Source organism: Cynocephalus volans, chromosome 1 (genome assembly GCF_027409185.1).
Source record: "Cynocephalus volans isolate mCynVol1 chromosome 1, mCynVol1.pri, whole genome shotgun sequence".
Lineage (NCBI taxonomy): Eukaryota > Metazoa > Chordata > Mammalia > Dermoptera > Cynocephalidae > Cynocephalus > Cynocephalus volans.
In genome coordinates, this window is record NC_084460.1 from 71,238,456 (window position 1) to 71,264,161 (window position 25,706).

Sequence of the window (25,706 nt, forward strand, 5' to 3'; positions counted from 1 at the left end):
GATATTCAGTTTTCTCAGAGCCATTTGTTGAAGAGACTGTTTCTTAATCATTGAATGGTCTTGGAAAGCTTGTTGAAAATCAGTTAACTGTGGATGTAAAAGTTTATTTGTGGACTCTCAATTCTATTCCATTGGTCTATACTCATATGTCTATCTTTATGCCTGTACCATACAGTTTTGATTACCATAGCGTTTTAGTAAGTTTTGAAATTGGGAATTGTGCTTTCTCCAGCTTTGTTGTTCTAGTTCAAGATTGTTTTCACTATTCAGGATTCCTTGGGGTTTCATATGAATTTTAGGATGGATGTTTCCATTCCTGAAAGAAAAAAAAAAAGTGCCATTGAGATTTTGATAGGGATGGCATTTAATCTATAGATTGCTTTGGGCAGTATTGTCATCTTAACAGTATTAATAATTTTTCCAGTGCATAAACACAGGATGTCTTTTATTTAGGTTTTCTTTAATTTCTTTCAAAAACATTTTTCTATTTTCCATGTATAAATCTTGTACCTCCTTGATTAAATTTATTCCTAAGCATGTTATTCTTTTTAATGCTATTATAAATGGAATGGGTTTTTTAAATTTTCTTTTCAGATTGTTCATTACTAATTTATAAAAATGCAATTGATTTTTGTGTGTTGATTTTGTATTTTGTAACTGTTGAATTTGTTTATTAGTTCTAACAGGTTTTTTCTGAATTCTTTAGGGTTTTCTGCATTTAAAATCATCTCATCTGGGAATGTAGTTTTACTACTTTTTCAATTTGGATGCCATTTATTTCTTTTTCTTGTCTAATTTCCTCGCTAGACAAGTAGTTTTGTTTTGGGCATGTTCAATTCAAGATTCTTATTAGACCTCCAAGTGGAGATGTCAGGTAGACATTTGAGTCTGGTCAGGGAATAGATCTGTGCTAGACATATAAAATTGATAATTGTCAGCATGTAACTGGTATTTAAAGTCACAAGCCTGAGAGATCACATAGGGAGTAAATATAGGTAAAGAAGAGAAGCAGTCCAAGGGCAAAGTCATGGAGAAGAATCCTAACATTGTGGAAGTCAAACAGTAGGCAAGACAGTTTCCCTTTCCCTTTCCCCTGGACCTCTTGGTCCTAGAGATGGATACTTCCCACAAATGGAACCCTGCAGGCTTCTTTTGGATGATTCTGCAGAACCATTTGGGGCTGGTCACATCACAGGGCCTGTGTAGTTTTCATTCAAGGATGACACTGACAAGCAGGATTAGTTTTCAGTCAGAATCTTTTTTGATGATTAGAGATGCCCATGTATAGGCTTGGCTCTAGAATTAACCCAGGTAGTTGTTCCACTTTTGGTATCAGAAATAGGCAAGAGATAACAGTAGAATATTCTGGAGGGATAACTAGAAAGACAGGGAAGCAATCATCTGTTACCTTATCTATCACTCCTCCTGGTTCTTCCTGTGCACGTCTTTTGGATTCATATTACCTCTTCATTATTCCTTCTCCACCTTCCCTAGATATATTGATATAGTACACAGGCCCCTCAAGTCTTACTTTGCCATTCAGGGGTCCTTTGAATGCCTTTTGTCCCTCTTCTCGTTTATTTCCCATTGACCATTCAGGACATGCATGAGTGTGCAATGTTAGTGTATGGTTATAATATATAGTGCAGGTGGTTGCATTTGAAGTGTCTTACATGAATTACAAAAGTACATGAATAATGTGAATGCGTTTTTGTTTTTAAGAAGCAAATACACACACACTCATTCCCTTAGAATGAGCATTTGGCTAAATATATAAGGTACTTCAAAAAGTTAGTGGAAAAATAGAATTAAAAGATAATACGAATATTACCAAATTGTTAAACAGTAGCCATTTCTGGCTGGTAGAATTATAAGGAATTCATATTTCTAATTATATATTTTCATAGCATTTAAATTTTTTTGCAGTCAGTGTGCATTTCTTAGGTAAAGTATTTAAAATCTTATATTTAAAGAAATATTTACAATTACAGTTAATAGCCAGTGCCAACACAACCAATAAGTTCTATTAGCTATGCCTCTGTTCGCAAGGGATTTGCTTGACCCCTGCAACAGGAGCATAGCATTATTGTGCACACATGTCTGAAATGAGAATAGGGTTGCCTACAAACCTTACAAATGTGGTTGTTGAATCTGCACATACACTGTTCTTACCCCTCTTACTTTGAAGTCTGTGAAGTCATTGACACATTAGGGAATCCCCTAGCTGACTGGTAGGACTGACTTCTGGAGGGAAATATTTTTTGTTCTTCTCCCTCATGTCTGGATTATTTTGGATTGGTTTTGAGATAGTATCTGAATTTCTATCTGTTGGGCTGTTTATTCCAGGAATATAAAGTTTTATTCTTTGACGTATGCTTAAATGTTTATTTTCAAGTGATGTAACTTTTTAGAAAACTTATTAAAGTTTATTTCCGTGGGAAAAATATTTTTTATGTTTTTGACTGTTTTTTGTTCCTTCTCTTTTGAAATCTCTAGCCAACGAGAACATTAGTCATGACAAGCATGCCATCTGAGTAAGTACCCATTGTTTTGATAACTTTCTATTCAATGTAAAATTTTAACTTTTTCTCTCATATACTGTAATTATGTATGTTTTTAGACAGCTCATTCCTCTGTACTATATCACTTTTATATAATTAATATCCGAGTTAGAAAAACATTGAAAATAAAAAATGTAACTAAATATGAACAATTTAGTGCTGAAAACTTTTGGGGCTTGTTTCAAAAGCAGCCAGAGGTGTTGCATTCTTTGTGCTCCTCATCTTGCTTGTTTCCAATACCTAATGGCTCTGTTTGTCCACCACCCCCACCCCATGAATATTCAGTAAATGTAGGAACACTAGCCAAAACATTTCTCTTAAATATCTTAAACACTATGGTAGAAAGCTTTCTACAGCTGTATTAAAACAGCTATCTACACATTTTATGGAAGGATTAATAGCTTGTTGGCATGCTCTTATCATCTTCCTTAGCATTAACACAGTAAGGAACATCCAACAAAAATACAGTGCTATACTCTTTGCAACAGATTTTTGAATTCCTGTTTGAAGGGGAAAACCGTGTTTTTTATATCAGTCGTAGGTTTTAAGATTTTAAGGCATTCATCAAAACAATGAAACATTTCAATGAAAAATGTGCTGCATAAAGAGTGTATATATAGAACGTTTTCTGTAGTGGGATCCCTTTCCTGCCCATGGCATGAAATAAAAGCACTAATAATTCAAATATCGTGTATTATGCAGTGAAAAAGGAGGTCACTCAAAATTTTTGTAAATGTGTTATGAAATATATTGAACATTCTAGTCTAATACAGAAACGAAAACTGAAAGTGGATGCAATATTTTTTAAAGTCTATATTTTTCCCCAAAATAAAAAAGAAATTAGTAATAGCTGGTTATTTTCTCATTAAAGTGTTTAATAAGAAAACTTTTCATTTAGGCCATATTCTCATCTTATTCTTTTTTCCCCACACAGACTTCTCGTGTAACTTATGAACAGGGCATTCTGATTCCATATTGATTAACCTTGAAAAGACATTTGTTCCTTATTAGCACATCCAGCAAATAGCTGGCAGCTGCCAGACTTGGAATGGAGAAAATCAGATATTCAGAAATGAAGAGTTTTAGGGAGCATCTAGTTTAGAGGCTTTTATTTCTTTTTGCTTTCTTTCTTTTTTTTTTTTTTTTTTGAGTAATAAACTTTATTTTTATAGCATTTTTAGGTTTACAGAAAAATTGAGAAAGAAAAATTGTGTACAGACAGTTTACATCCCCTCCACCCCTTCCTCCTCCACAAATTCTCGTTACTAACATCTTGCATTAGTGTGGTACTTTTTTACTTTTGTTTTTGCTTTCTTTTGGTTTGCCTTTATTTTTTTTCCCCACATTTAATATTTCTCACGACCGACCTCAGTAAGTGCAGATTCTCTGGCTTAGGGATCTTCTTCTCTACCTTAGGGATCCTCTGAGATTGAAAACTGTGATATAGTTCAGCCCTTTCATTTTCCCAGTAAAGAAACCGAGGTCTTGAGATGGACATGCCCAAGATCACTGGAGATAGTCTGTATAAGCATGGACAACAATAGGCTCTTTCCCTCTGTAGTATAGTTTTTGGAGAGGAGAGACATTTATTTTTTAACTCATCGAGCATGTTATAGTGGGGCTTAGAAAGCCATTGATATCCTTTGTATTTCATTGGGGATTTCCAAAACTTGCTGGGAGAAAAAGGAGAGAAGCAGTCTAACAGAACTAAAGGCATTACAAAGGTTATTGTTAAAAAGAAGGAAGAATTGAGTGTTATTTAGTAAGCAAGTTATAGAAAAGGTGTTAAGCCTCTGGCAAATATGCGCTAAGATTTGATCTAATGATTTAGTAAAAAAGGTCTTTTTCCCCTCTTAGTAGAAAAACTATGTGTTTGACACTCAATAAGTGTTCTATTTTTAGAATAAAATGAGTGAGAGTCTTGGTTCTGATCGTGCCAAATAGGTTCAGATAGGTCTGATAAGTAAATAACTGGTCCAGTGGGAAGAGTATTCAGGGTTATGTCAGGGGGTCTGGTTTCTGATGCTGTCTCTGTCTCTAGCCAGCCAGTGACCTTTACAGTCTCTGGGCCTGTTTTCTCAGCCATTGAAATAAACAGAGTTGAGATCTGAAGTTTTTTTTAATTTCCCTACATTTCAAGGCATTGATTGTAAAGAAATTAAGACATGAGCACCAGAAACAAAATCAATTATTTTCTATTTTATTATTATTATTTGGTGTAATCACTTTAACATGTATATGCAGCAAACATATTCATTTTGTTGATTTCTTTCCCTTTTTGATAGAAAGCAGAATGTCATCATCCAGGTCATGAATAAATTGAAAGGCTTTTCATTTGCAAGCGAAGTCTGTGACACTACCACTCATGTGCTAGCTGGGAAGCCGCTTCGCACCCTGAATGTGCTGCTGGGAATTGCCCGCGGCTGCTGGGTCCTTTCTTATGAATGGGTAAGCCCTGTGCTTGAATTACGTATTTTAAAAACAGAAGACATTTTGATAGATTTGGTCACCTGAGGTGATGACAGTGACTCATGCCGATGTAACGCCCTTGTGGATCTGCATGTGCTCCTACGAGCTCCTCTCCCTTTGCTCACCCCTTTCAGCCAGTGCTAAGCCCTCTGAGAATTAGAGAATGGGGAGGGTGGAGAACAGGAGGAGTAGCCCTGGAGGTGAAGACCTCTCAGCCACTAGCAGAAATAAAATCAGAAAGTCTTGGAATGAAAACACCAAATGCATGTTTTCACAATCAAGTAAGATTTGCTTTATGTTTGACCAAGAAATACTGTGACCTGTGCTAGTGATGGTTTGAAAAGCCAGAATAATTCAATGATTATTTTTACAGATGGATTTACTTAGGATGAAACATTCATTTAATATGTTTTGGATATATTTTCGCTTATACATATCCTTCTGTAACATTATTTGCCCTTATTTCTGTTCATTAAGGGCAGTTTTAAAATATATATATTATTGTTTTCATTATTCATAAAAATTGGAATTGTCTATTATTCGTTCTGTTTTTACTTTGATCCTCAACCCAAGCTCACTCCAAAGCATTGCTTTTGATGAGAATAGCATCATTTGTTACTTGTGTTACTGTTTTGCATCTGTTAAGTATCTACCCTCCCTTCTCCTCCCCCAAGAATGTATTATATTAATACTGTGTTCATTTAAACCAGAAGAATTATAATATGCAAACAAACTACAGATGTATTTTTAAGAATGGCCGTGGTCTTTTTCCCATGGCATAACTTAACCCTGTAGCTCTCTGTTACGAGAGGTTTAGGAGATTATTGCTTCAAGTCATGAAGTGGAAAAGACTGAAGTTCCCAAAAAAAGTACTATTTGCATTGTTGACAATTGGGGATTACCTTATCTAATACTAGTACTGCTTCATGTTTATTTGTATGAAATATAATGTATAACTCTAGCTTCATTGAATGAATTCTGTTTTCTTTCTCTCTCATTGAAAATGTCTTCTGTATCTTCAGCTTTTCCTTCTCTCAAGTTTCAGAGGAAAAGATGTTTCTTATTTTTTAAAAAGATATATATCTGTGCTTGATTCTGTACCCAACCTTTTCTTCTGAGGCTTTGAACAGTCCAGAGGGGTCAGACCTGAGAATTGACTGCATTTACTGTTGACATGTGTAAAGACCTACTCCCTAGTTGCCTACATGTCTCTGCTCAGTGTCCTGCTAATATTCTCCCACTAATCATACATAGAAATAGAACCAGATACAAATTTAGATTACAGTAACCCGATATGGGGTTACCTGATATGAGAAAGGCAGGCAATAAAACACATTATTCAATTAACTAGTTCAGGCTAGACTCCTTGCCCAGAGAGAAGAACCTGGGGCACTCAGTCACATGTGAATGAACAAAGTATAAATACAGTAGGTAAGAAAAAGAAATAAAAAGCATTTAGTTTAGAAAAGAAACAAAAATACCTCTATTCATAGAAAACTTGATTGTCTGTGTAGACACTCGCAAGAAATCTACAAGTAAAAAAAAGCTCCTAGAGCTAATAACTGAGTTTAACAAGTTGTCAGGATATAAGGATACTGTGATACAAGGTCAATATTGAAATAATTAAGTATAAATCTAATAAAATATGTGCAGGATTATATGCTGAAAACTACAAATGCTGATTTTAAAAATCAAAGAACTAAATATATAGAGACATACTGTATTCATGGATTGAAAGACTCAATATAGTTAAAATGTCACTCTTCTCCAAAACAACCTATAGATTTGATGCATTCCCAATCATAGTTTCAGCATAATCTTTGAGGATATGGACAAGCTGATTCTAAAAGTTATATGGAGAGGTCAGTGGACCGGTATAGCCAAAACATGTTTGAAAGAGAATAAAGTAGGAGGACTGGCCCTACCTAACTTTATGGCATCCTTTTACACTACATTAATCAATGCAGTTGGTATTGGTAGACACAGTGGAACAGAATGGAGAATCTGGAAATAGTTCCACACAAATATGGCCCATTTGTTTTGACAAAGGCAATTCAGTGGAGAAATTAAGTCATTTCAACAAATTCAGCAAATTTCAAGAAATTCAGTCTTTTCAACAAATGATGTTGGAGCAGTTAGACATCCACAAGCAAAAAAAGGAAGCTTAACTTAATACCTCACACAAGATACAAAAATTACCTCAAAATGGATCACAGGCTAAAATGTAAAGTTACAAAATTCTTAGAAGTAAACATAGGAGAAAAATCTTCATGACCTTGGTTTAGACAAAAAGTTCTTGGATATAACACCAAAAGTATGATTATAACAGAAAAAATTGAAAAATTAGACTTCATCAAAATTGAAAACTTTTACTCTGTGAAGGATATTTTGAAGTGACTAATAAAAAAAGTATTTGCAAATCTCATATCTGACAAAGGACTTACATCCAGAATTTATAAAGAACTTTCAAATCTCAACAATAAGAAAACAAACCCAAACAAAAATTGGCAAAAAAAAAAAATTTCAACAGACACTTTACCAAAGATACACAGACAGCAAATAAGCACATGAAAAGATGCTCAACGTCATTAATCATTAAAGAAATGCAATTTAAAACGACAGTGAGATACTACTACATATCTATTAGAATGGACAAAATAAAAAATACTGGTTATCCTCTAGCAAGGATGCAGGGCAACTCGAACTCTCATATGTTGCTGGTGGGAGTGGAAAATGGTACAGACACTCTGAAAAAGTTTTATATAAAGTTAAATGTACACTTACCATCTCTCTCAGAAATCTCACTCCTAGATATTTGCCCTAGAGGAATGAAAGTTTATGTTCACACAAAAACCAGTACACAAATATTTGTAGTAGCTTTACTTTACAATTACCCAAACCTAGAAATAAACAAAAGTGTTCCTCAGTGGGTTAATGGATGAACAAACTGGTCTGTCCATGCGATGGAACACTCCTCAGTAATGAAAAGGAATGATACATGCAACAATTTGAATGACACTCTATTATTGCATTATGCTGACTGTAACAAGCCAGTTTCAGAAGGCTATGTGACCCATTTATATGTCATTCTGGAAAAGGCAAAACTGTTGGGAAGGAGAACAGATGAGTGGTTTCCAGAAGTTGAAGGTAGAAGTAGAGTCTGATTGCAAATGGGTAGCACCTGAGATGTCTTTGGGGTGTTGGAACTGTACTGTGTTCTGTTAGTGGTGGTGGTTACAAGAATCTATGCATGTCTTAAAATACTAACAGACACACATACGTGCAAGTAAATCTGTTTGTAATTTTTATTTAAGAAGTACATGTAATATGGCTTTCTGAATTAAGATGTTTGAGCACTCCTACTCCTGATATTGCCAGTTTATCACCTTGGTTTTAGGAGCATTTCCTTCTACATGCTAAATTTTACATTTTTATATTTCTCTTTTATCTTCAACTTCTGCATCTGTTCTAGATGCTTCCTATCAGCATTTAAGCGTAATCTCTTCTATCTTAAAAATGAAAAAAAATTTTAGAAATAACTTTTGTGCCACCTTTTTCCTCTCTTTTATTGCAAAACTTCCCAAATACTTGTCTGTACTTGTCTGTACTTCCTGGCTTCCCATTCTTTCTTCAGCACATTCTGTCTGGCTACGACTTACCCCAGTACACTGAAACTATTCTGAAGATTAGCAATATCCTTTGCATAGTTTATTAATTGTGCAATATTTTACATACAGAGAGAATTCATAAAAGCATGAAGTTTAATAAATTATAAAGCCAGCACCATATGACTACCACTTAAACCAAGAAAAGGACCATCACCAATACTCTGGAAACCCCTCATATGCCCTCTTTTCTATTCCCTTTCAGGAACTCACTGTTTTGACTTTTATGGTAATCAACCCCTTATTTTTCCTTACAGAGTTAGCATTTGAAAAATACAGCTGAGTTTAGCCTGGATTTTTTTTTCTTTGCATTTTTTAAAAATAGAATCATACAGAATTGTGTTGGAATGAACAGAATCACCAAAAAGTGGCCCTGCTTGCTTCCTGTGGGCTGCCTATCAGTAAACCAGGTATGTTAGGGTAGAGGGTCCTCTTCACCCTTAGGAAGGCTGCCCCAACTCAGCTCTCACCAGACCCTCCCCCTTCTCCATACGGGACCCCATGCCTCCAGGTTCAGGCTGTTGGCATTCCCGGAATGATCTTATAAAGTTGGTACTCCAGATCCAGACTGTGAGGTGTCAGCTAAGTATCTTCCCTCCCAACTGACAGGGTGGCTTTGCTTGTGCATGAGGAGAGAGAGGGCTGGGAGAGCCTTCTCCTGAGAGGCTCTTTCTCCCTTTCCTTTGTTGACTTTTTCTCCTCCACCACTTTCAGATGTTGGCCTGTCTGCTTGTCCACAGGCCCCTGTTCTTATTTATACTCTTCCTTTGTGGCCCCACAGGCTTCGAGTTTCTCACACCCAGTACATAAGGAGCCAAGCTGGTGAGGACACGCACTGGTATACGTAATCCAGGAGTATGGGGTTGCAGATGAATTAAGGCATCTGTTTTCCCTATAAAGACATTCAATTACTACAAGAAGACAAAACCATATCAGTCTAAAGTCCTACCACATAGTCTTCTAGATTGAAATTCTAAATTCATGGCTTTAAATACCATTTATGTATTGATGATTTGCACACTCAATCTTCCTAGACCACTCTTCTGACCTGTAGACCCTTAAGTCCTTCTGCTGACTTGTTCCTTGTATGTATTTCCAGGTGTGAGGTCTGGTACACCTGGGTTGTGTGGAATCTCTGGTCTAGGCCTGAGTCTTTTCAGCAAACTGCACCCCTTGCAGTTCTGTATTCCTGACCAGTCTCCACTGAGTGGTCCTGCGCTGATTGGAGGGCAGATCAGCTGTCCATGCTGTGCCCCAGTGTTCCCCCAGTGGGCCTGTCTCCCCCATCATCTGCACTCCAAACACTTCCCATGGGACAGACCATGGACCAGGCCCTTGTGATGACTTACCGGCCTCTAAGTGGCTCCTTTTTCAGTTGTCTGTGGTTCCTCGCTCCTATGTGTGTGGAGTGTGGTGACAGTACATTTCATTTGCATTTCACGTACATGTCAAGCTGAGCACCCCAACATGCGGCCCCACTCCCCACACCTTACAATAACACACACATGTATCAGTAAGACTATGTAGTATAATGGTAATAAACTGTGAGGTAAACACTCTTGATAACAGGAACACTTAAAACCACTCTACTCTCCCCCATTTACTGGGAGAAAAATTTAACTACCTGATTAAGGAAGAATAATTTGAACACTTAGGTATTTTCAGATTTTCTTTTTGATCTTGTCTCAAACTTTAGAATGTATAAGAATTAGTGTGTGCCATTATAAATGACAGAAAACCATGTGTACATAATCATTTTAATGGGCAATATAAGGGATTTTCATGAGAAGTTTGCCTGTAAGTTATTTTTGCCCTTGTTTTGATTTGAAATTTTGACCCTCTTTACTGTGAATCTGTGTGAGCATCGTTGACAATACAAGTTTCTCTGCTGAACAGCATTCCACGGTTAAATTTGAAGTTTTATTTTCCTTAATACGTAAGATCTAGTGCTAAGAAAATGGGGACATTCAAAGAACTTATTTTTATTGAAGCTATCAGATAAGTGGAGAAAGGTAATTAGTTCTTTCTTAAACATCATATTTTCATACTTGTGTTACTTATATTTTAGCACCTTGATCTACAAATATCTGTTTTCAAATTAAATGCTTTTTTGAAATGTTCTTTGATCTTTCGTCTGTTATAAAATATGCAAAGTATGTTGTTTATGTTTCTAAAGGTATTTCTATTAGTATAAGTGCATGTGTTGATATGGATATCTCAAATCTTGACTTTGAAAGAAATTATGTGAACAGTTCACACTTTAAATTATATGTCAGGTTGCCAGCAGGTATTACGTTGACTACTGAGCCTTAGAAATAATGTGTGGTGTCAGCCTTTTACAAAGTTGTGAGAACCCTACATCCAGCAGGACAGGAATGAGGACATTTCCCATGATAAGTTCTGAGGAGGTTAGATATAGTTTGGGTCATGGGGGTGGATCCCTCGTGAATAGATTAATGCCATCGGGGTGAAGGAAGGTATGTGTTAATGAATTATCTTTCAGTTAGTTCTTGTGAGAGCTGGTTGTTAGAAGCAGCCTGGCACCTCCCCTCTCTCTCTCTCTCTGGCTTCTTCTCACCATATGATCCTGCATCTGCTGGCTGACTGCCGCTTTCCACCATGAATAAAAACAGGCTGAGGCCAGTACCAGATGCAGCTGTCCCAGAATCGTGAGCCAAATAAACCTTTTTTCTTTTTAAATTACCCAGTGTCAGCTATTCTGTTACAGCAACACAAAAAGTAACTAATAAAGGATCCTAAGAGAAACATGTTCTTCTGTGCAATGAAAGGTTCTCTGTTAAATTTGTTTCACATCCATGATGACAGTCTCACCAATATTTACAGTAAGCAGAAGGGAGCAGAGAGAATAGTGGAAAAGCCTGACTAGCTCCCCACTTTTCTCTCCTCCTGTTTTATCAGTTCTTGCCTTTTCTGGTACCAGCCAGCCCCACACCTTCATCAGGAAGCATTCCAAGGACCTTCGGCAGCTTGGATTCGTCTGGATTAGGCTAGAGGTAGCAGGACATGCTTTGATCTGGACCATATCTTGAAGTAGAGTTGGGTGGAGTTTCTTATGGATGGGCCACAGAATGTGAGGGGAAAGGAGTAAGGGATGATTCTGGGGCTTTGGGCTTGAGCAACTGTATAAAGTGAGTTAAGATGATTTAGCAACAATTGATAATGATTTCAGAGGGTTACAGTGGGCGGGGGAATCCCTTTCCTCTTACACAAACAAGATAGGCATCATGAAGTCTATAAAAGATTCCAGTGCCAGGACAAGACATGGCTGAGATGGGGGGGAGCACAGACTGGGGATGGGGCCGCTCTCCTGCACTGGTTTCCATTGACTATGAGGATGGTTGCACATGTCACTCAAAGGACCCTTGCCAAATAGTTGACAGACTTCTCCAGAAGAGATTTTCTTAGATAAGAACAAGGTGGCTGCTGTAATAAATTACTACAAATTTAGTAATTTAAAAGCAGCACATTATTATCTCACAATGTCAGAGGTCAGAAACCCACAACAGGTTTCACTGGGCTCAAATAAAATGAAAGAAATGTATATATTCAGCTGTTGGATGAAGTGTTCTTTGAATGTCTGTTATGTTCACCTAGTCTGTAGAGCTGTTTAAATCTGATGTTTCCTTGTTGAATTTTTTTTTTTATCTCAAAGATCTGTCCAATGCTGAGAGTGGGGTGTTAAAGTCCCCAATTATTATTGTGTTGGTGTCTATCTCTCCCTTTAGGTCTGATAATATTTGCTTATATATCTGGGTGCTCCGGTGCTGGGTACATATATATTTATAGTTGTTATATCCTCTGGCTTTATTGATCCCATTATCATTATATGATGCCCTTCCTTCTCTGTTAGTTCAGATTTTGATTTAAACTCTTTTTTATCTGATATAAGTATAGCTACTTCTGCTTGCTTTTGTCTGCCATTTGCATGGAGTATCTTTTTCCATCCTATCACTTTCAGTTTATGTGTGTCTTTGTATGTAAGGTGGGTTTTTTGTAGGCAGAATATGGATGAGTTATTTTTTAAAATCCATTCAGCCAGTCTCTTTTAACTGGGGCATTTACATTCAAGGTTATTATTGATGTGTGAGGTCTTACTCCTGTCATTTTGTTGGTTGTTTTCTGATTTTGTTTATCCTTTGTTTCTTTCTTTCTCTCCTATTGTTTATCCTTGCAGTTTGGTGGTTTTCTGTATTGATGAGGTTTGATTTCTTTCTCTTTCTAATTTGTGCTTCTACTGTACCAGTAAGTTTCATATTCTCATGTGTTTTCATGATGGTTGTTATTGTTCTTGCTCTTCTAGATGTAGGACTCTCCCCTAAGCATTTCTTGTAAGGCTGGTCTGGTGGTTATGAATTATCTTAGTTTTTTCTTCTCTAAGAGAGACAGAAAAGCTTTATTTCTCCTCCATTTATGAGGAATAGCTTTCATGAGTATAATATTCTTGGCTGACTTTTTTTTCTTTTAGTTCTTTGAATATATCATCTTATTCTTACCTGGCCTGTAGGGTTTCTGCTGAAAAGTCTGGTATTAGTTTAATGGGGATTCCCTTATAAGTCACTTGACACTTTCCTTTTACTGTTTTCAGAATTCTTCCTTTGTCTTTAACTTTTTAAAAAATTTATTTATTTATTTATTATTTACATTCTAAGATGTTGCAGAGCAGTTGCAGGGGAATAAGGGGAAAGGGAAGCGTGGATGGATGCAGGGGGAGGAATGCCCACGGCTGGCTCCTTCTCTGGTCTGATTGCAGAGGACAGGGGAGTGTAGTTGAGGCCCACAGTACCCCCCCATTCTGGTCCAGGAGCCTGGGGGGCTTCCAGCAGTGGATGAGTCATCGCTGGGCAGGATGCAGATGTCAAGGGAGGCACAACTGAGGCCCTCAGCATCCCCCCTACCTCAGCTCAGTCATTGCTGGGCTGGATTTGAACATCAGAGGGGCAAGGTTGAGGCCCTTGACCCCTTCCCCACCCCAGCTTGGGATCCCAGGGGGCTTCTGGTTCTTGTAAGTTTTATAGGTGTTCTTTGGTGGTGTTAGACCTTTACGGGTTAATATCAGAATTTTGTCTGTGATATGTGGGTTTTTTGTTTTTTCTTTCAGTTTTGTGTTGGATTATTCACTATTCCCACCTCTTAAACTCTGCACTGAAATTAATTTGTTGTCCTTTGCTTACTTCTAAAATGTGGGAACTTCCTGTGGAGATCAGCACTTGAGCCCCACGGTTGAACTAAATTGCTGCTTTGTTGCTTATTCCCTGGGGAAAGCCTTTTGTGCAGCCCAGGTTATAATTGTTGACTTTGTATTTCTGGGTCTTGTGAGATATATGATATATCTAGATTGTGTGGAATCTCTATCTGGGCCTGAATCTTTTCAGCAAACTGCACCTCCTGCAGTTCTGTATTCTTGACCAGTTTCCACTGAGTGGGCCTGCACTGATTGGAGGGCAGATCAGCTGTCCATGCTGTGCCCCAGTGTTCTCCTGGTGGGCTCATCTCTCCCACTCCCTGCACTCCAAACACTTCCCATGGGACAGGCCATGCACCAGTCCCTTGTGATGACTCACCGGCCTCTGAGTGGCTCCTTTTTTCAGTTGTGTATGGCCTCTCACTCCTTTGTTGGGTCCATAGGATCCTTGTTAGTGGTCTTGCTGGCCTTGGGTCCACCAAGACCCTCTGCTTCCCTGCAGATTTCAAGCAACATCCCACAAAGGGCACAGCTGTAGTTTTTGCCAGCTCTTGCTCCATGTGCTCACCAGGACTAGCTTTTAAGTGGCTAGGTCACAAAATGCTCAAAGCAGTCCTTTCATTGCAGCTTCTCCCACCTTTGCTAACTTTGTAGGTCTTTCCTCCTCCTCACCTGAGCTCTAGTGGCCCCTGGCAGTTGTTGCTTTTTAATAGTTGTATGTTGGTTGATTGTGAGAAAGGCTGATGCTTGAGACCAGCTATTCTGCCATTTTGATTAGAATTCTGTCTTTAACTTTTGATAGTTTGCTATAGTGTGTCTTGGAGAGGATCTTTCTGGGTTGAATCTAGTTGGGCACCTTTGAGTTTCCAGGATTTGTATGTTCATAAATTTCCGAAGACTAGGGTAGTTTTCAACTATTATTTCTTTAAATAGGTTTTCAGTCCCTTTTTATTTTCTTATTGTGGAATGCCCATTATTCAAATATTTGTTTGCTTAATAATATCCCATAAGTCTTGTAGACTTTGTTCATTCTTTGGTATTCTTTTTTCTTTTGTCCTGAGTTATTTCAAAACAGCTGTATTCAATATCAGAAATTCTTTTTTCTGCTTGATATATTCTGTTGTTGAGACTCTCAGATGTACTTTTTATTTCATTCAATGAATTCTTCAATTCTAAGATTTGTTTGTTTTTTTAATGATATTTATCTCTTTATTAAATTTCTCATTCAGATCATGAATTGTTTTTCTGATTTCATTGAATTGTTTCTCTGTATTCTCTTTCATCTCAGTGAGATTCCTTAAGTTATTAATTTTAATTCCTTTTCCAGCAAGTCAGCAATTTTTTATTCTTTGGGATCAGCTACTGAAGCATTACTGTGTTTCTTTGGTGGTGTCATATTTCCTTTTTTTTTTTTTTTTTTTTTTAGTGATTCTTGTTTCCCTACATTGGTATCTGTCCATCTATTGGATCAGTCATTTCTTTGAGATTTGTAGAGTGGTGTGCATGGGGAAAAACTTTCACCTGCAAATGTATCCTAGGGTGTTGATTAGAGTAGAGTACAATGGCTTTGTCTCGGATAGCTGCAGTAGTGTAGACTCTGTGTAGTTTCTTCCATTGTAATCCACTTTCACTTTGTCTGCAAGTGACTCAGCCTATGCTTGGGAATTTTGTGGCAGCAGTGATATAGGTTTGCATTGGGTGGGCACACTGGGTTGGTTCTCAGACTAGGAGTATGTGTGCGTACACTGTGGGTCAGTTTTCTTGGGAGCTGACTCACTCGGGATGGGGTTGCTGGATTGATTTTCAGGCTGGGGATGTGGGCATGTGGCATGTCTGGGTTTCTAAGACTGGTTTGCTAGTGGCAAGGTCACTGTGCCAATTCTCTGAGAGGGGGTAGGCCCCCCAGAAGCATGTCAGCCCAGCTTTCTCATTCGGATGTTGTGTACGTGTGTTGGCTCAAAAACTCAACAGGTGGGCCTGCCAAGGGCATGACAGCTGAGCTGTTTTTCTGAGCTTTGGACATGGGTGTGCTTTGGCTCAGCTGTCTGGGTGCAGGTCTGCCAGTCGCCTGTCTGCTGCACCACTTCACAGGGCCAGGTGCAAGTTCATGCTTCCTTCTCAGTGATTTAGGAGCACATCTGCCAAGGATGGGGCTGCTGAGTTCTTCTCGAATGGTGGGCGAGATTGCTAGGTGGGCCTGTGGGGAGGCCCAGCCAACCACTTCTCAGGCAGTGGGCAAGGTTGGGAAGCGGGCCTGACAGGAGAGGGCCTGGCCAGCCAATTCTCAGGGAGTGGGTGAGGTCGGGTAGTGGGCTTCCCACCCAAGAGGGGGCCCAGCCAGCTGCTTCTCAGGTGGTAGTTGAGGTCACTATGTGGTGCTGCAGGGGGCCTAGCTGGCTGCTAGTGGTAGGTGAGGCCTCTAGGCAGGACTGCAGAGAGGGGGCCTGGGAAGCTGCTCCTGTGTGGTGGATGAGGCTGTTAGGTAGGACTGCAGAGAGAGGGCCCTGCCAGCCACCTCTCAGGCAGTGGCTAAGGCCACTAGGTGGGACTGTTGAGGTTGAATCCACCTGGCCACTTGTCTGAGAGGGTTGTGCTTTATTTCCTTAGGGCGTGTTGTTAGGATAAGGACATGTGAGCTGTTTCTCCAGGTTGGGGTCCTTGGGCACACAGAACTTAGCCAACTGGCTGGGGTGGATGAAGTGGGTGGGGTGTGGTGGGTAGGGGGAGGAAGAGGGACAGTCCACTAGAGGCGGGTCTGCCTGTCTGATCTCTGGCCAGGGACATAGGGCTGTGTCAGGTCCGCAGGCCTGAGGATGGTTTCCCAGACATGCAGGAAGGGAGTCACAGCCTCTTTCTAGTCCAGGCTTCAAGCCTCTGGTATCAGGGCATTGTAGCTTCTCCTGTAAGAGAGTTCAGGGCTACTTGTCCCGAGGGCAGGGCTCACTCTCACAGTAGCTCTGGTTTCAAGATGGCGCTGTACTGCATCAACTTGGGTCATGAGAATGTGGGATGGGGAGCACGCATTGTGTTCTAGACCAATGCAGTGCATGTATTCTAGCAGCTCCCCACACTTGGCTCTGGGCTTCAGGGGCTGTGGAATCCTCCTGCAGTAGGTACTCCAGGTTTCTGTGGTGAGGATGGGGGTTGGTGTGGGCCCTCTTACTACCTTTTCCCTACAAGGGAAAGCACCTCCTGCACTGATCCCAGTGGATCGTGCACTGATGTCTCTCCTCTCTGTGCTGTCATCCTGGATTTTCATGCTCCACAGTCTGAGTTTCATGCATCCTAGGTGTTCATGCAAGTCTCCTGTTGTTGAGCTCTCGCACAGATACTCCCAACAATATTTAGCTGTCAGTCCTTCTGTTCCTTTTCTGTGAGGAGAACATACCCTAGACACCTCTAGTTAGCCATCTTGCCCTGTCTCCCTCAGAAAAATTCCAGTTTAATAATTTTTAATTGATTTGAATTCTATAAGGATAGGCTTTCAAAAAGTTTATAAAGACACAGAGGGATGAAGACCATGTGAACACAGAGGCAGAGCCTCTGCAAGGCAAAGAGCACGGAGGATTTCAGCAGCCACTAGAAGCTGGGAGAGAGGCCTGGAACAGATTCTCCTTCAGAGCCTACAGGAGGAACCAACTTGCTGACACCTTGGTTTAGGACATCTAGCCTTCAGAACTGGCTTTGGCTATTATAAACAAGAGGAAAGACAGTTCAGAAACAAAGAACATGAAGAAAAATTAGGGAAGAAACACTTAAAGAATAAAAATTATTGCCTTGGGTCCCAAACCATTCCAAAGCTGTTCATGTTTCTTCAGGTGCTGCCTCTTGTTTGGCGATGCTGGTTGGGAGCTGGGCAAGCCATGGGGAAGGACTGGTATTTTGGACTCCAAGACCAAACAAGCCAGCACTGAAGTGGAGCTGTAACAGTCCTGGGTCCCAGGAGCCTTCCTCAGGAAGTATGCTTGACACTAGCAAGATGTGTGCATAAGGGCATTCAATTAATATTTTCACATAACACATTTTACATACCAATATAGTGCTTTTAAGTAGTGATAAACCAGCTGCCTCAAAATTTAATATTATCTTTCCTCTACCAAGCCACTAATTAAGTCTCAAGACCTTCTATGGGATATGACTTCTGACAAGTTCATGAATTTTATTTATCTAGTAGCTCATCTGTCCAATTCCTTCCACTAAGAAGACAGAAGTCAACAAATAGCTATTCAAAGAAGAGTGGGATGAAAAGATAAGTGCTGTTTAAATGATTATATTGAGAACACACAAATCCACACATATGTAGATATGTGCATGCATGCTATGTTAAGAAGTTCCCACATATTTCCATTACGTTGTTGTCATTTTCAGTGTCCAACTCAGCACTGCATTTACATTAAAGTTTGAAATTGAAGAAGACCTACAAAACTTTAACACAAGATCCAGGCCTGAGATGTTTTAACAGTAGGATGATAACATGAAAGAATAGAAGAAGAAATCAGTACAATATAGCTAAATGCCAAGCTATAAGGCTACTGCCAGATTTGGAGAATTTATAGACTTATAAGGTTAACTTCCATTCCCAAATAAAATTGTTATAGACATGGCTGAACTGCCTGGGTACTGGAAACCTTGTAGCTCAACAGCCTTGGGTAAGGTACTCCAGCTCACTGAGTTGCAGTCTTCTCATTTGTGGAATGGAGCTAACAGAACCTCCGTCATAGGACTGTGTGAAAACAGACCTGCACAGTGTTTATACAGTGGCTGATTAAAAGTAAGAGCTTAACCAGTATTAGTCTCACAACAGAAATTACAACTTATTAATTTTCTCCAAAGAAGCTATAAAAATCAGTTACCATCTTTGTCACTATATCTTTATATACAAAAAGAAAGCAGCATTCCTAAAATAAAAATAATAAGAATAATAATTTTGTCCTGGACCAGTGAACGCTTTGCCGCAGACCAGCACTTATACTATGACCAGTACTTGGGAATGTCTATTAGAGCCCATAAATGGTACTGGAGCTCACAGGAAAATAAAATCACTGGAATCTGCAATGATTGGGGACACTTCACTGTAGAAGGGGAGGACCTGAGATGAGGTTGGAAGCATGGTATGGGCTGGGTGGCAGCAGGGAGTGTGTTGTGTCTGCATTGTTCCTTGAGGTACCTAAGGAGACAACTCTTTTGTAATCTGGAGGTACATGAGTGTTATTTAAAATACCACTTCCCTTAAAGCCATCTAAGTATTGATTTTTATGTATTCAGTCTTCTCCAAAACCATCAGAATACTATGACTGCAAGTGATCACTTTCAGATTTTGAAAATAATGGCTTGGGAGATTTACGTCTTTTTATGAAACCAACTACAGGCACTGCTTTACCAGTGATGCCTAAACAATTTTTAATTTGTGAAAAGTACCAATTCCAGGGAAATTGAAAAGGACCGGATATACTACAGCCTGAACTAAAGTATCTGTGTAATTATGACGTGATTGTGGTGGCTGTCAGATGTTTCCTGTAGTTCATGTTACATATTGATGTTAGCAGGTTACTGCTGACTTTCGCCCTCAAGAAAAAGGTTTAGAAATGAGCTGAATCTCTTTCTCTGTTTATCTCCATCTTCAATGAGAAGACAAAGATAACTGCTGCTTCTTGCATGGCTTCCCTCCATTAATTTTTTAAAGAAAACCACTAGTACAAAAATAGTAAATTTGATTGAGAGAGGATTCTTGCCACCATTATTAATTAGTAAAGCCACTACACATAATTTTTAAAGCTTAATATTCAATTTAATACTCATCTACAACTTGTATATAACTTTAGATGTGAACTTCACAGGTTGCAGTTTCTTCTAGGGTCAAGATTTGAAGTGCCCACATTATATACTTAAAGGATCACATTGACTTTGTGTAAAAGGAATCTCAATCAATCTCTCTCTCTCTCTCTCCCCCTCTCCCCCCTCCTTCCTCTCTCCCTCCCTCCCTCCCTCCTCCTCCTCCCCCTCCTCCTCCTCCTCCTAATCCTGTCTCCAGTATGATTGGAGGATTCTTAAAATATTCTCTTTGGCTAGTAGTATAAATTTACCTCCAACAAAAACATTACTGAGAATATTTTTACTTCAGGGTTTGTGTGGTATTCTCTGGAAATTTCTTGTAAAGGAGAGTTGTAGCAGGTCCTCAAAATTAGATGGTTGTATGTGGTCCAGTTAGTTATCAAAAAACGGTGGTGATTTTGTAACAAAATTCAGTTTGAATTTTTACTTAATCCTTTTTTTTTTTTTTTTTTTAGAACTTTGGCAATTTCTACATGTTTACAGCAGTTCCTACTTCCAGGGTTAACTCTACTGTTTTCAGGAAAGAGAACAATTTGTGTTTTTCCTGCTTCATGACTGACTTGTCTGGCAGATACATAGAAATAGAAAACCGTGTCAGGAGTCGCTTTGTTTCCTCTTCATGGGAGACAGGAAGTAACACAACAGAAAAATAAAGAAATTGTTTTGACCAAAGTGTCCCCTTAGACTCAAGTTGTTTTGTTATATTTTGTTCCAACCTAGTGCTATATGAATCTTACAATACTCTTACCTTCTCACTGTTGCTTGTTTGGTATTTTCTACATTTCTGTGGTGACTTATCTACAATTCTGCTTTGCCTTGGAGCCCCTTTGTGGACGAATCCCCCTTGTGGACGAATCCCTTTCTGGTCGCTAACAGGCAAGTGGCATGTCCTGTGACCTGGTGTTCTCCCCTTTCCAGCTCCCATTCCATATCACTCCATCTCCCTTTCAAACGCACGGCAGAGCAGTGAAAAGTAATTCAGTCTGTATTCAGGTTGAAAATGTTGATTCTGAACAGCTTATGAATAAGGCTTGATAATAGGGTTTAAAAGCTAAATCAGTTCTGCAGCAAAATTTCAAGGACGTTAACTATTAAATAATGGAATGTTTCATAAATCAAAAATGATGTCATAATAAGTTAATATTCTTGAGATAATGTGATCCAGTTTTGGCTTTCTCACGCTGAATTCAGTAAACAGTCTGATAAGGTGTATTTTATTGGCGGCAAACATACAATCAAATGTTAGGATTAAAATAATACGTGTAGTTCATATAGACCATGCGACATTTGATGCTGAAGAATGGGAAGTCACTCTTCTAAAATTATAACCTGTGGTAGAACCAGAACTGGAATCTTGGGGGGGGTTTTTGTTACTACATCGCACTGCCTTCCCAAAGCTGTCCAAAAGAGATCACCTTGAAAGCATACTCTTTTTTTTTTAAATTGCCAGTTACCCCTTAACACATTCTAAGAATAATTTTTCAGGCAGATTTCGCTTGACGTGTCACATTTGTCACCAGAGTCTGAACTGTTTCCTTCTGTTCTAACATTGACCACAACTATGTGTTAACACTTGTGATACCCAGTGGGTTAGAATCACAAGCTTGGGTCTTTGAACTTTCATGCATTTCATTGCAAAGTTCTTTTTGCTCTAGCACAGATTATGCCTTGGTAAAGGGCTTTATATTTTTCAGAGCATTTTCAAATCCACTGTCTCATTGGATCCTTACAGAACATTTTTGTATTAGAAAAGGTCTCTGTAAGATGACAAACACTATGTTTAGTGCCAGAGACACTAGGCAAAAGTAGTTTGTCTAACTTGAACGTAGATCTTTGAAACAGTCTTGGTGAAGGTGTTGTCTGAAGGCAGTGACTATGAATAGTTATCTCAGTGTATAAATTTTGGTTATTAAAATAATGGATTCTGGTTTTAGACATGTAACCTGTAGAGTTCGTCTGCTCCTTTCAACTGAGATACTTACTTAGCCATGATGAGCTCTTTCTATACAGAAACTTATGCAGACTGTGGCAGAACCGGCCGTTGGGACCACCAGAAGTAGGTGGTCTTCCAGAGCCCTCCGTCCCCCTCTGCCATCCTTTTGTTCATCTTGTTAAGATCCCAGGTGTGCTTTTCCCATACTGAAGGTGCTATGTTTTCCCCTTGAGGACAGATAGGAAAAAGTGATTGGCCTGGAAAATTGAGGGCTTTGGTGTTGCCCTCCATGAGAACACTTGAAAAAATTTGTGGAGAGGACTGAAAGTGCCATCTGGGAATGACTAATGATGGAGCTTGAAGGAGTCACAGTTATGTTTTGCAGTGAGAAGACTGTGAAGTTGCCCTGGAACACAACTTTTGACTTTGTTATAGATAAGGTTTCATCCTCATTTTCATATCTTTACGTTAATAATTTGTTCTTTAATTTTGTAAGGTGCTAGGCATACTCTACTTAATACTCCTGGTACAGAAAAGCAAGTGCATGGGTCCTCGGGCTGCAACTTTGCAAGAAAGAGGAAGCATTGGGGCACTCAGTGAGGAGAGGGACAGGAGTTTGCAGAGGCTGCCAGGGGACCAAGCGTGGCTTCATAAGGTCACGATTGGGAATTTGGGAAGCCACCGGAGTATTTTAACTAAAGAGTGGCTGCTTTTGTCTCTGGCCTCTGTAAAGAATGAGTTGCAGGGAGGCAAGAGCAAACGTGGAGTGACCAGCAGGAGGCAGCAGCATCCTCCTGAAGATAAAGATGGGTGGGGAGAAGAGAATGGGTTGGCAGCTTTTTAGGATAATTTAACTGGATTTGATAGTGGGGGGTATGTGGGAATGGAGAAGTCAGAATAACTCCCACCTAAATTTTGCACTGGAGCAACTGAGGGTAGATAGTTGTGCCATTTACTTAGATGGGTATACTGAGGGAGAAAAATTTGTGCAATGTTTGGGGCACAATAAAAAATTCTGATTTAGGCATACTGAGATGGAGATTCCTATTAGACATTCAAGTAGAGATATCACAACAAATTTATATGTATATAAATATATATACACACACACATACACACACACACAAAGGGGAAAAGTTATGGCCATCAGTATTCAGCTGGAAGCCGTTGATATGTGGGTGGTATTTACAGCAGTGGTACCTATGGATTGAGTGTATAATGAGGAGAAGAGTGAGTTTAGGACTAAGCCCTGGGCTACGCCAACATTTAGAAGTCAAGGAGAAGGAAGAGGAGCAAGTAAGGGGAACCAGGAAGGGTCAGTTAGCCTCATTAGTGGACTACTGGGAAGATGTGTTCAGTTAGAAGAGGGATGCCCAGCTGTGCCGAATGCTGCTGAAAGGTGGGTAGGCAGAGACCAGGAAGTAACCATTGGATTTGACTAGATGGATGTTGTCAGAGACCTTGGAAAGAGCAAGTTTGATTAAACGACTAAAGAGTTGAAGAGTCAACAGTGTGTAAAGCCATGGAAGCAGAGTATGGAACTATTTCTACATGTGTTGTTGTGGCTAGATAGAGGTGTTGATTGGTAGCTGATGGGCAATGTTAAATCCGACTAAGCCTTCTAACATAGCCAGCTCAAACAAATAATATTCCTGGTGGTTGGCAATTTAGGTTGTATTATGATGAATTGGGAATGGCTTTGTGAAGTTCCTAAATCAATTGACTAGTTATCGGGGAAAAAAAAAAAGTAGAAAACTAGATTAAGATCATGTATATTAAAAATGAAGTGCTGTATTTGGCAAAAGTTTCAGTGGATACAGCTGAAATCAACATCTGGGATGACTCAGACTTGCTGGGTGCATGTCGCTGCCCATCCTTTCAAAACGGTGGCCTTCAGGGTCACACTGTTTTTAGTTTTCTTTTGTCTTAACTTGGGAGAACTGAATAGTAACACCAGTTCTTAGTATTTTTAAACCTCACTTATCCCTTCTTTGACTTGTGATTGAGAATTCAGCTTAGTCCATGATGAACTATAGCACAAATGTAAAGCTTTTTTTTAGAAAAAACATTGCTATACCTAGGGTTCATCTTTATCTCTTGCAACTTTCTGTCAGGTTCCTAAATTTTCACTTTTGTTTTCTGACATCTCAGTCAAGCAGTTCTCACTTTAAGGAATAGCACAAATCCTCTTCTATTTAGGTACTCATCAGAAAATTCAACCACGATTTTATTTAACTGAAACTTGTTAAAAATTGTCTTTAGCTATTTGTCATTAAGGTATCATTTAGATATTCATCAGTGACTTTAGGATGTTGTTAACTATCCGTTCTTTCAGCATTTCTAAAATCTTCCCTTAAGTTAAAATGGAGTGCCAAAGAACATCTTAGTGAAACTCAGTCCCTGTGCACAAATACTCTGTGAATTAGGCTTTAGTACAGAGCTTATGAAATACTGGATTTTGAAAACTGTTGTACTTTTTTTCAAAGTTTTAAGTGACAACAGTTTGCTACCTGATGCTGTTTCTGTATTATCCACACAATATATGTCTCCTGAAATTTCATTTTACAGAACTTTTAGGCTTTCCTTTACTAGACAATGAAAAAAAAATATGTAACTCAAAGTGATTTCGTCAGCTGAAATAACAGCTTGCTATAGGTTCATGACAGGTCTATTTCTCAGTTCTTTTTAATAGGTTTTGTTCCTTTGATAGAACATATCTCTGCCTGAATATTAAAGTTCTGTATAACCTAGTAACTTATCAAGCATTGATGGTTCTCGGGTATACACAGACTTCCAGCTTTGACACGTAAATGCCATCATGTGATCGCTGGTCATGGGCTCTAGTGAGGCTACAGCAGAGTGAAAGGCTTTTGTTCTGAACATGGTCTTGCCCCTCCTTTGTGTGCTGCCCATGACTTGCCATACTATACACCACTGGATGGTGCCCTTAGGTAAGCACAGAGACTCATCTCCACTGACCATTATATACTTCCTTTTGACTTTGGTTTTGTTGGCTAACAGCAAAACAAGAAAGAATGGTACACAAATACTTAATGTTACTCACAGTTTTTTTCTTTTGAAGTATTTTTGATATTCTGTGTACACTTTATTGTAGGGGGACATTTATTTCAGTTTTTAACTTGTAAACAGTATTTTTGATAGTGTAACTTACAGACAGCCCTACTCTCCTTGGCCCAGGGGAGAGTGTTTCAAAGGGGAAAGCAGAACCTCTTTAGTGGACACTGGTCATTTAACAACTGCAAGCTGTTTCAGGGCAGAGATTGTGTCTGTCTTATGTGGCCCCAGAACCTAGGATCAGATATGGATCTCAGTACTTATTTCTTGAGTAACAAATGAGTACATGGATGATTTGTTATTTCTTTTAAAAAATCTCAGAATTTCTTCTTGCCTCTGATGAGTTAAAAACATCATATAAAAACATTGTATGTCATTCTAAATTACAAAAGTATTCATGTAGTTAATGTGTTTTTTGTTAAAATTTATTAAAATAAGATAACCTGATGTTCATTTAAGGAAAAAAATCCTTATAATTCAGATTCATGGAAAGAGCAAAAAAATAGTGATTACTGTTACTAACCATAATATTTGGGTTATTGTCTACATTGGTAATAATAATTTCTGCTTTGTTTTCATACAGTGAAGTGATGTTTCTGCTATTTATTTTAGTTACATTGGAATTTGTTATATTTATTTTTTTGTTTTCATTTTGATAAGAAAAATACGCACTTGTGTTATTTATAAAGAGTTTTGGACTTGACATTTAAGTACAGTGGAGAAATGCTGGGTCACCCTGGTCACCACTTAGCAATATTTAAAAAGTGGCTATTACTGAGCAGTTAAGTTTTAAAATCTGAGAATAATTCATTTTCATCTTTGGATACTGGGAAACATTAGGTAAAATACAAATAGAATAAATCTAAATTACATACCTGCATTCAGTAGAGCTGAACTTTTCGGTAAGAATATTCAAGCACATGTCAAAGTGCAGCTTGTTTTTCCTCTGACCATCTGGTATTTAGTCT

At 38.8% G+C, this 25,706-nt stretch overlaps 1 protein-coding gene across 9 annotated transcripts in view; it reads left to right on the top strand.

The window, feature by feature from the left end:
• The window catches only part of MCPH1 (microcephalin 1), a 249,251-nt gene that overhangs the window by 91,001 nt on the left and 132,544 nt on the right, over positions 1-25,706 (top strand). For 7 of the 9 annotated variants that reach the window (XM_063074610.1, XM_063074628.1, XM_063074618.1 and 4 more), the window contains 2 exons: positions 2,497-2,534; positions 4,847-5,009. In XM_063074610.1, the coding sequence (XP_062930680.1) occupies positions 2,497-2,534; positions 4,847-5,009 (201 nt within the window). Of the gene's footprint in view, positions 1-2,496; positions 2,535-4,846; positions 5,010-9,020; positions 9,106-25,706 lie in introns of all 9 variants that reach the window. The other 2 variants (XM_063074646.1, XM_063074655.1) reach the window with 1 other exon arrangement.